This window comes from Branchiostoma floridae, chromosome 5, assembly GCF_000003815.2.
Source record: "Branchiostoma floridae strain S238N-H82 chromosome 5, Bfl_VNyyK, whole genome shotgun sequence".
Taxonomy (NCBI): Eukaryota; Metazoa; Chordata; class Leptocardii; order Amphioxiformes; family Branchiostomatidae; genus Branchiostoma; species Branchiostoma floridae.
Window position 1 is genome coordinate 2,703,364 of NC_049983.1, and position 10,684 is coordinate 2,714,047.

Below are 10,684 nucleotides of genomic sequence, written 5' to 3' on the forward strand. Positions count from 1 at the left end.
TAATAACGCGGGCTCATTAGGCTATATAGCTGTTTATGACTGCAAGCGAGAACTAGGTCACTACATAAAATAAGTTATCCAATGATATTCAGAGGTGATGATATGAATTTAATAAAGTATTTATTGATATTAAACTTACCACGATAAACGGTTTTATGTGCTAAGGCGTCATAAAAATGTGTTTCCAGGAACGGGGCTGAAAAATATAGTGTCGGTTATTAGACAGTCGGTAGATAGGGAATTTCAGATCTTATTCTGACTAGATCTTGGCTGATTCGATCCAACAAATACAGTTAAACTGTAGACTGTTTTGAACATCATATTGTACTTATGCAGATAATACATTGTACAGGCACAAAGTATATCAACAAAGTGGAAAAAGAAGTAGTTACATGTTAACTACACATCCTTACATCAACAGTTCCTAGCATTAAACTATTAACAGAGTGTGAACTAGAAAGGCCGACATTTGCTTCAGAGCAAATACAGCATATTTCAGCCATACCCGTTCCCATGCAAAATTGAACTGTTCCAAATCACCCCTGTGCGGAAATCGAACATTCTATATAACAGTAATTTCTCGAAATGAACGACAAGAAAGGCCGACATTTACTTATGAGCAAATGCACCATTTTCACTCCGCCCCTCTGCCGATGCAACAATGTTCTTCCACAATCACACATATCGAAAAAAATAAACATTCCAAAATGGAGATATCTGTGGTCTGGTATTACAACAGAATAACATGGAATTTGGTATAAGGGTGCCCTCGACATATGCACGGTAGAACGAAACATTTTTGGCATACATCACTTCAAGAGGATTAATTTTTGGCCATTTTTAGTATCATTTTTGGCCCCTCTGTATTGCCATGGTATTGGAACAAAATTTTGTATGGAAATGCCTGTGATATATACCTCCAGGGCCTTTGCAATTTTGGTATACATGTCTTGACAATGATGAAGTCTCTGGTCTTCTTGTATTAAAAAAAATGGTGATGGCATGTTGGATAGCAAGTGGGATGAAGTTCAGAATGATTATCTCTTCTCTCTCTTACAGACACACACACATACACACACACAGACAGCAAACAGTAAGAATGAAAAAAAAAACTTTCAATTTTTACAGTTTTACTTTCACAAAATTGCAATTTTACACTTGTCTGCTCTCACAATCTGATTGACTTAATGTAAATACAATGTAATTTGAGCTTAAGTTTTTACATTGTTAAAAGTTAATCTGGAAAAATAGCAAACTACATGCTAGATCTTATTCGCAGAAAATTACAATTCCGTCAAAATATATACATCTTTTCAGAATCGGTTGCGATCAATATCTACGTGTCCTTTTCTGGCTGGTTGGAATCAAGTCAGTCTGCTTCTTCCACATACAGTCAAAGGCCAAGCTCTGCTTCTCTTCTGTAGAGGGGTATGGAGGACAGAAACAGGGAGGTTAGAATTTCAATGCAAAGCAGAAACATCAAACTATAGGCAGATTTGGAAACAGTACACATTTCCACAACTATTTGTAATCTGCCATCAATCTGTTGCTGCCTGGGACAAAATCTGTGTGCCTCCTCCAAATACAGCTTCTCATGGACCAATTGTTTTCTTCTCTAGAGGTCACATCTTAACAATGCAAACAGGAGAGTGAGATTTGGCATTTCAAGGCAGACATCAATCAAATATTTGATGAAATAATTATACCATTGATTTGGAAAGTATACATATTGTTGCCAGAAGATAACAATGTGTTTGTGTTACACATAAATCTTCTCTTCGATCCCAATTCTGCACCTGTCTCTACAGTCTACACCTACATGTACATGCAAGTCTAGCGACAAGAAAACAGGCCCTACCTGCTGTGTGTCATGAGCACAATGTTCTTACTGCTGAAAAAAAAACAGAGACATGTCAATCTTTGTTTTACACATTTGTGGACACTTCAAAATGTTAATGCACAATGCTTTTGAATGATAAAGGAATATTGCAGAGGTATAATAAATACATATACACAACTTGTACTTGCAAATGAAAAGGTACAACTGACAGGATCAAAAAGGATTGACATGAATGAAATTAAAGCCATCATATAGAAGTCAAACCAGTGACATTTGGTATAACATCTACACAAATTCTAAAAACAAGTCCAAAGGATGAATTAATATTAACAAAAATGATTCATAAATCCACATGGCTCCCAATCACTGAGCCTCCACCAGGCTCCCTCTTGTCCTTTGGCAAGAGCCGGAGCGGGAACCTTTGTCATTCCCCATCCCCCTTGCCACCACTGAATGTGCCGTGTGGCAAGGGCCGGAAGCTGGCAACAAATATTTCATTCACAGGCATCCACCAGGCTCCCTCTTACCAGTTTTGGCAAGAGCCAGAGCGGGAACCTTTGTCATTCCCCATCCCCCTTGCCACCACTGAATATGCTGTGTGGCAAGGGCCGGAAGCTGGCGCCAAGTACTTCATTCACAGGCATCCACCAGGCTCCCTCTTACCAATTTTGGCAAGAGCCAGAGCGGGAACCTTTGTCATTCCCCATCCCCCTTGCCACCACTGAATGTGCCGTGTGGCAAGGGCCGGAAGCTGGCGCCAAGTACTTCATTCACAGGCATCCACCAGGCTCCCTCTTACCAATTTTGGCAAGAGCCAGAGCGGGAACCTTTGTCATTCCCCATCCTCCTTGCCACCACTGAATGTGCCGTGTGGCAAGGGTGGAAGCTGGCGCCAAGTATTTCTCAATTATGGAGCACCATAGACTCCCATTTCTCATCCACTCATCTCGACAAGTCCTGAGCTGGTACAATACACACACACTCCATTCCTTTGATTCTGATTTCTGTTTTATCTCATCATTACACAACATACAGTACACAGCATCATGGTGACTATAGAAATTGTCAACCTTCCACTCAGGTCAACAAGACCTGAGTTGGTACAATACACACACTCCCTTCCTTTGATTCTGATTTCTGTTTTATCTCATCATTACACAACGTATACAGCATCCCAGCATCATGGTGACTATAGAGATTGTCAACCTTCCACTCAGCTCGACAAGGCCGAGCTGGTACAATACACACACTCCCTTCCTTTGACTCTGATTTCTGTTTTATCTCTCATTACACAACGTACAGTATACAGCATCATGGTAGCTATAGAATGTCTGTATTACACCATGATTAACAACAGCTGACAGTTGTGAAATGTACACATGGTCAATGAGAGTACATCTTTCAGTTGTAGGAGACTCTATCAACTGTTTGAAGCCATTTTGCATCAAGAAAGAAAGGATCATTTTGTTTTCACTTGACATCAAATTTTCATTAAAGTCACCAAGAATCACTGTGTTACTTCTTTCCACTGCAGACAAGTGCCCCAAGAGTTTCTCCAAACTGGATATGAATGAGTCTTTGCGAACATTTGGGGGTCTATAAATGGCTACAATTAGATGTTTCACAGGCATGCAGTCAGCAGAAACTTGCGTAACCACACATTCTAGACTGATATCATTTGGGATGGGAATTTCAGAACACTTGTATATGTCACGTACATATATTGCCACGCCTCCACGACTGGAATTCCTTGTCGCATTAGAAGCTTCCTCGCAAGCATGCCCACTTGATCTGTCTTTACGAAACATGTTAAAACTCTCCAACTGAAACTGGGAGGACTGCACATTTTCTGACAGCCATGTCTCAGTCAGGCATATGATATCAGCTTCAACCAAACAAGTTGACTTCAGACTTTCAAATTTCTTTTCAAGTCCTTCAGTATTGTGATGGACAATGTTCAACACTTCACCGACAGATCTGTCACCAACATTTGTAAATGGGTTGGATACATATTCGAAATGCTTCATCTTATTAACTGCCTCCTGCACTGCCTCATCACAGTAGATGGACTCCTGTTTATAGTCTGTAATGTGAAGACCGCCTATGGAACATACCCTACTCAAGGCCACATATGCCATACCTGATGCAAAAATATTTTTCATGGAGACAACTACTTCAGGAACTGTCATGCCCTGTACTTTGTGTACTGTGCAGGCCCAGGCTAGCTTGATAGGAATTTGGTAGCGTTTGACTTTACTTAATTTCTTCAAGTTGTCCTCAATCTGACAAATCGGAACTGAATTCTCTGGTAGACTACTGGGAACTGCACTTTTTTCTCTTTCAAGCACACCTGCCTTTGGATTATCAAACTTCACAAAGACAGTTGCACCATCACTTGCATCTTGCTGGCCACCTGTTACACCTGTCACTGTTCCAAATGCACCGTTAACTAGACCATCCTCAACATTGACATTTCTACAAAGCATGACACGAGCACCAATCCCAACTTTGACCACATCAAGGAGGTCGTCTTTATCTCCTTGTGCATGAGGTCGTCTTGTCATTGAACCTGTTGTGGGATCTTTGACAAAATCGGAGGCTTCAAAACATGTAACATCTGAACACCTGAGATTCAACATCTTGTCATTATAATCTACAACAGCTTTATTGGTGGAAAAGATGTGAAGTGCATCCTTAGGATAATCATTTGATGCAAAGTCTGTAGATAACACCCTTGATGATAGAGTTTTGTCATCTTCATCAGAAAGTTTGTCTTTTTTTCTCTTTACCCTCATTCTATTCAAAAGGTTTGCAAAGGCAGCATCATCCTTCTGTCTCATGATTTCCTGAAGTTCAACAACTTCAAAGATTGGATTCCACAAGTCAATGAAATCTTTTCCCCTGTAGAGACTTTGTCCCCTGACTGGAGGGATCTGATACATGTCACCTACTGCCATGATGCTCACATTTCCAAAGTTTGCACTTGACCTTGACTGGGTCAGCTGACCCAATCTACCATGAATGGAAGACATGAGCTTCATGTCGACCATCGATACTTCATCTACAATCACAATTTTGAGGCTTTCATACTGCGCACGCAAAGTGTTAAGGGTACTTTCAGACAAGGGCTGATACGTCTTCGTAACACACATCAGATGAAAGGCATGGTGGACAGTGCTCCCACCGATATTAAATGCAGCAGTTCCTGTGGGTGCCGTAAGAAGGACAGAGACCTTGTCAGGGTTTTCTTGTGCCTTTCCTAGTAACCTGGTAGCCTCATAATATATGCATTTTATGAGATGGCTCTTTCCAGTCCCCGCACCACCCGTCACAAAAATATGAAAGGGATCTGGTCGCTTTCCCTGTGCAGTTTCCATACACCAATTCCTTACAAAATAGAAGACCCCCTGTTGCATTGGGTTGAGTGACTGCATCATGGGGACCGCAGTTTTATACTGGATCTTTGTCTGGCAGGCTTCTAGGGTAAAGCTTCTTTCTTTTGATTTGTCAGTTGTCGCTAGGTCAGGAATGTCATCCTCAGTGCCCTCAATAACCCCATCCACTTCATTTTCTCCCCTCTTATCTAGACAATCAAGTCTTTCTTGTTCCACTTCGGGGAAGATCTGGGCCCAAACATCTTCTAGATTACCATCTTCCGCGTCTTTACGAGCCTGCTCAAGTTCCTCAACATTTTGCTCAAATTTACGCCTATTCCCATTCACAATGACATTTACTCTATCCTCCCTGTCTGATATGGGAGCAAAGCCATTCGAGTAGAATTCTTCATACTTGGCATATTGTGGTGGTTTCAACTGTGCATCAAGGTAGTGTGGCAAGTACAACTTGAGCAATGTCAAGTAGAATCGCTCTGGCTCTTTCTTTTTATTAAATTTGGCAAAGCGGATGACGGCTGGATCAGATCTTGTACGTTTTTTTACAGCCCCGTAATTATCCCTCAACACATGCCTTGCTTCCCCTCTGGAAGACTGCTGAGCATTTTCTTGCTGGCCTGAACAAGAAACGATGCGATACTCGGAGACAAATTCTGCAGCACACATTGATCGGAAAGGTTCTTTTTGTGGCCTCGCCTTGTACCGATCCATAATGCTCGGCATCCAGATGTTTTCTTCATCACCGTTTCCCTCGCTTGCAAGCTTCTGAATGTCGGCCAAAGGTTTTGACAAGCGATTAGCTTGTTCATCTGTTGGAATGAATGTGACTTGTCTTGAGCACTCCTTCAAGTTCAGGCTACAGACCCGATAGACAGCCTCCTGGGCACTCACTTCCCTGTGGTGAAGGTAGGCATTGCCAACTTTTCTCATTTCTGTCAGTACATCCTCGTTGCCTTCCCTTGCCTCTTTCTGAGCCTGTTTGAGCAGCTTTCCCATTTCTCTTTCTGCTTTGCTGATATATGATACTATGTACTTCACACAACTGTACGCATCGAGAACATATTGGATGTCCATGTTCGCATTCCAAGCTCGGAGCAGATGTGGATTGAAATTGTTCACCCACATGTCCTTTGGCTCGCGTCTGAGGAATACTTGCTTCCTGTTTGCAATCAAGTTCAAAGCGTCACAGACCTGTGCAGTGGTGAGATTGGCCTTCTTGAGAACGTCCTCAGTGGAGCACTTCTCTGGCTCTGTTTTCTTGTCCAACACATCCCAGAATTTTTTCAGGTCAGATTCGGCTTGCTTCTTCCTTCCAGCAATGGATGCTGATTCTTCATCGGTCAGGTCCTGTAGGGAGACAGGGCTGCACAGAAATGTCTGATTCACTGGAGGCTTAGGGAATCCAAACCTACAGATCTTGCCACCTTTCTTGCATGACGATGTATGACCCTTTCGGTGCATTTGAACCTGGCTAACTATGTCAAATAACTCCTTATCTGTTTCTGAGTTTGGCAGCTGACAGCACACATATCTGTCCACAAAAGAGCAGATCTCTTCTTCAGAATTTACACCCAATTTTGGTGCATCTTTCACCCAAAACAAACAATGGATATGGGGTGAGCCCCTTTGCTGGAATTCAGTCCTCGTGAACGTGTCTATGACCTCGCCGATTGGCTGCGATGGAGATTTAATGAGGTGTTTGAAAAACAGCTTGACTCTGCGATCAAACATGCGAGCGGCTGTGACAGGATTACTCTTCAAAATGTCACAACGCTCTTCCCACGACAAGTCGCTTACTGGTACTGTGCCATGATCTTGTCGAATCGCCTCTAACACTTCTGGCCAGCGCAAATCTGCAGCAGAAAACGTAGCAAACCACGTGGGAATTCCCAGCTGTCTTATCATTGCATACAATTCATTTAGCGCCTTGTCCCAGAACTGCGGAGTACCCCTGACTGGCTGAAGGAAGCGATAGCCTTCATCTGACTTAAGTATAGCCTGTAAGTCCTCTTTGCTTGACAACATACCAGCAGATATTTTACGGCCGCCACTTGTCGTCGGCGAACCTTTGCGCATAGATATGGAAATATTCGACTGTATGAAGCGCAACTCTGTTACGTATTGTGCAAAGAATATGTAGTTAGTGTCGCTTGCAAACCGCGTATCTGCACCCATAAGGCGTGCCTTGAAGTACTTGCTGGGCGTAATACGTACATCACGATCAACATTAAAAGAAAACTTTCCAGTAGGGAATTGAACAGGGAAGGACATTGCCTCTCCCCCAACCTCCTGGAACACAGAAATTGGTTTGCTCCCCTCTCCTGGAGCCACACACATGACGCGTTCATCGTGGTGGTCAAGAAAATCCTGTCCTATATCTACTGGCTGGAGGCAAGTGTCATGTGGCAGTCCCCGCAAGCGGCTGTCTAGTTCCTCTTCCTCGCTCAGAGCTGCTTCTTCCATGGTTTCTTCCTCGCTCAGAGTTGCTTCTTCCACAGTTTCTTCCTTGCTCAGAGCTGCTTCTTCCATGGTTTCTTCCTCACTCAGAGCTGCTTCTTCCATGGTTTCTTCCTCGCTCAGAGCTGCTTCTTCCACAGTTTCTTCCTTGCTCAGAGCTGCTTCTTCCACAGTTTCTTCCTCACTCAGAGCTGCTTCTTCCATGGTTTCTTCCTCGCTCAGAGCTGCTTCTTCCACAGTTTCTTCCTTGCTCAGAGCTGCTTCTTCCATGGTTTCTTCCTTGCTCAGAGCTGCTTCTTCCACAGTTTCTTCCTCACTAAGAGCTGCTACTTCCATGGCTTCTTCCTCATTTACCTGTCGAATAACGTTGTTGGCCCTTCCATATGATCCCCCTCTTCAGTGACAGACTCGCGGTGCTCAGGAGCTGTATGAACTTCTAAGGCGCCATTCCCTCCTTGTTCAGCATCAGATGGTTCAACAAGGCCTCCTTCTTCATTCCAAGAAGTAGCCCAGTCTGCATCGATAGACGTACCGCTGTAATGTTCATTATTTTCAACAAGATACTTCAAAGCAACATCAACCTTCAATGGACTGATTTGTCTATACATGTGATGCCCACTGTACTGTAGCTTCCTCTTAAGTTTCACCTTGATTAACTGAGCTTCTGAAGGCATTCTGGGAAGGATTGCATGTGTTTCACTCACATCTGCTGGGACACACACTACTGGGCCAACAACACCTTTCTGACCCCCTTTCGGGAGAGCTGCAACTTTCATGAATGGTATTCTCTTGGCTATCAGTTGGGACTCCAGAGTATTGAGACTTTTCAGCTCAGGGGGTATTTCTGGGAGCTTCATCTTATTACTCTGAGCCTCGTATGGAATTGTCTTTTTATCTATCATGTGCCTATGACAACAGTGACATATCCACTCTGTGCCCCTAGATGATTTTGCAATGGGACACGCATGTGGGCTGCAGTCCTCGTTGCATTGATGTACATACGTACCTGTAAGACAGTGCTTAACAGCCCGAACATACCTTGATTTTTTACCATCACGATGACAGATTACGACTTGATTGCGAAACAAAAGCCTGTGACATACAGTGCAAACATATTCTGGTCTCTCTTTGCATTCCATCTGGAACTGTTCAATGTCCTTATTGACATCCGCTAAATTCTGCTTCTTTTCTCTGTTAATCTGCACATTTCTTTTTTTCAAATCTCTTCGATCTGGATCCGTATGATATTTATCTTTCTCATGGTCTCGCTTCTGCTGGGCATGGTTGTCATCAGTGTGATAGCGCTCCAGTGCTCGCTCCCGTTCCCTTTCGCGCTTCTCCTGGGCGTGCTGTTTATCTGTGCTATATCGTGTCTTCTTTCCATCCCGTTGGGCCTTGGCATATTCCGGATCCTCCTGGTACCGTTTCCTTTCTCGGTCTCGTCTGACCCTTTTCCGGTCGTCGTCATCATTATTGGCATTCAGCATGGTCTTTCTCTTGATGCAGGCAACTTGTGAGGCTTCTGTTACAGTAGTTTCCTCTCTGTGGCGCCGCGACATACTCCTTGTCTGTCTTTTGTTGAAAACTGTTGCTGTGACAACATCAAAATGGTTACCATTCGTATGTTGCATGTATATAGCATTTCTACCATCTAACATGCTTGTATTACTCTCACACCATGGGTACTTCATCCATTCCCACTTAACGTTAAAGCCATGCTTACCGTACACAAAGATGCGTCTTCCCAGTAGTGAAGACATCGCATTTATTTCTACCTGTGTGGCCCATGCTTCAAGATCTGCTGGATGACGATTCTGCATGCTTCGACCATCACGAGACAGGTACTGGTCCATGGTTTTTTCAGGGTGCTCGAATGCCAACCAAGGCCTGTAAACATCTTCAGACAATGTTGACATATATTCAACTGTACGCTGTCTTAATACATCATGATAGTCTTGGGTGCCACAAATAAGGTAACTAATAGCTCTATAGAAACAATTACCATCCCCAATAATTCTGATGGGACTGATTGGTGCCTCCAGAGGGACATTCCTTTCCTGAATATTGAGATATCGTTCAACAGAAAGGTTCAGCTGGTCTGCCAGTTCCAATTGATCATTTCCTGTGAAGGGATTGAACATGAACTCTTCCTTCCACTCCCCTGTTTCCACTACTTCTGGGCTATCAGCTGGCTCCTGCTCTCTTACTTCTACATCCTGGTCATCTGCTGGCTCCTGCCCTCTTACCTGTACTTCCAGGTCATCTGCCTGCCCTCTTACCTGTACTTCCAGGTCATCAGCTGGCTCCTGCCCTCTTACCTGTACTTCCAGGTCATCTGCCTGCCCTCTTACCTGTACTTCCAGGTCATCAGCTGGCTCCTGCCCTCTTACCTGTACTTCCAGGTCATCTGCTTGCTCCTGCCCTCTTACTTGTACTTCCAGGTCATCTGCTGGCTCCTGCCCTGTTACCTCCAATTTCTGCTCATCAGCTGGTTTCTTCGTTTCCTGCTTTGCAATCCAGGCATCCCACCTCGTCCAATTCCTCTTCTTACGCCGAGGCATTTTTCTGAAAGATTACAAGTGCTAGAATGTAGCAACATTCTTTGAGACTATACATATATGATATAACATCATTATCATATGAGATAATAAGTAGACATGGGGTCAACAATTATGAAACATTCAACTTCAACAAGTAAAAAAGAAAACAGCTACAGATCATATGCTGAAAAACATATCTGTAGATGACACCTTTTTATCTGCAAGTTGAAAAATACCATCATGCATGCATAAAATGGATGTCTTCCATAACATTTGTACTACAAACGTATCTGTAACAATGGTCCTTCGGTTCCATGAGTTTTCCCCCATAGACGTTTCCCCGTCAGATTTTTTTGGGTTTTCCCATTTTTTTATGGGGCATTCCCCACTTTTTTTTCGTCGTCGTGGAATATTTCCCGTCATCGTGGATTATTCCCAGTCGTATTTGTCAGCTT

General features: G+C 43.3%; 2 protein-coding genes across 2 annotated transcripts; both read right to left on the minus strand.

Annotated features, from left to right (window-relative positions):
- Nucleotides 1-1,113: 1,113 nt before the first annotated feature.
- LOC118415158 lies at nucleotides 1,114-7,797 on the minus strand. Its single transcript, XM_035819535.1, has 3 exons — nucleotides 6,424-7,797; nucleotides 1,859-1,891; nucleotides 1,114-1,418 (listed from the first exon to the last, which is right to left on the minus strand). The coding sequence occupies exons 1-2, from the start codon at nucleotides 7,792-7,794 to the stop codon at nucleotides 1,886-1,888; spliced, it is 1,377 nt and encodes a 458-aa protein (XP_035675428.1). The 5' UTR covers nucleotides 7,795-7,797; the 3' UTR covers nucleotides 1,114-1,418; nucleotides 1,859-1,885.
- Nucleotides 7,798-8,039: 242 nt separating this feature from the next.
- Nucleotides 8,040-10,250, minus strand: LOC118415529 (uncharacterized protein DDB_G0283697-like). The gene is made up of 3 exons (XM_035820203.1): nucleotides 9,692-10,250; nucleotides 8,959-9,280; nucleotides 8,040-8,223 (listed from the first exon to the last, which is right to left on the minus strand). Exons 1-3 carry the CDS (start codon nucleotides 10,248-10,250, stop codon nucleotides 8,040-8,042), a joined length of 1,065 nt encoding a protein of 354 aa, XP_035676096.1.
- Between the last annotated feature and the right edge of the window lie 434 nt (nucleotides 10,251-10,684).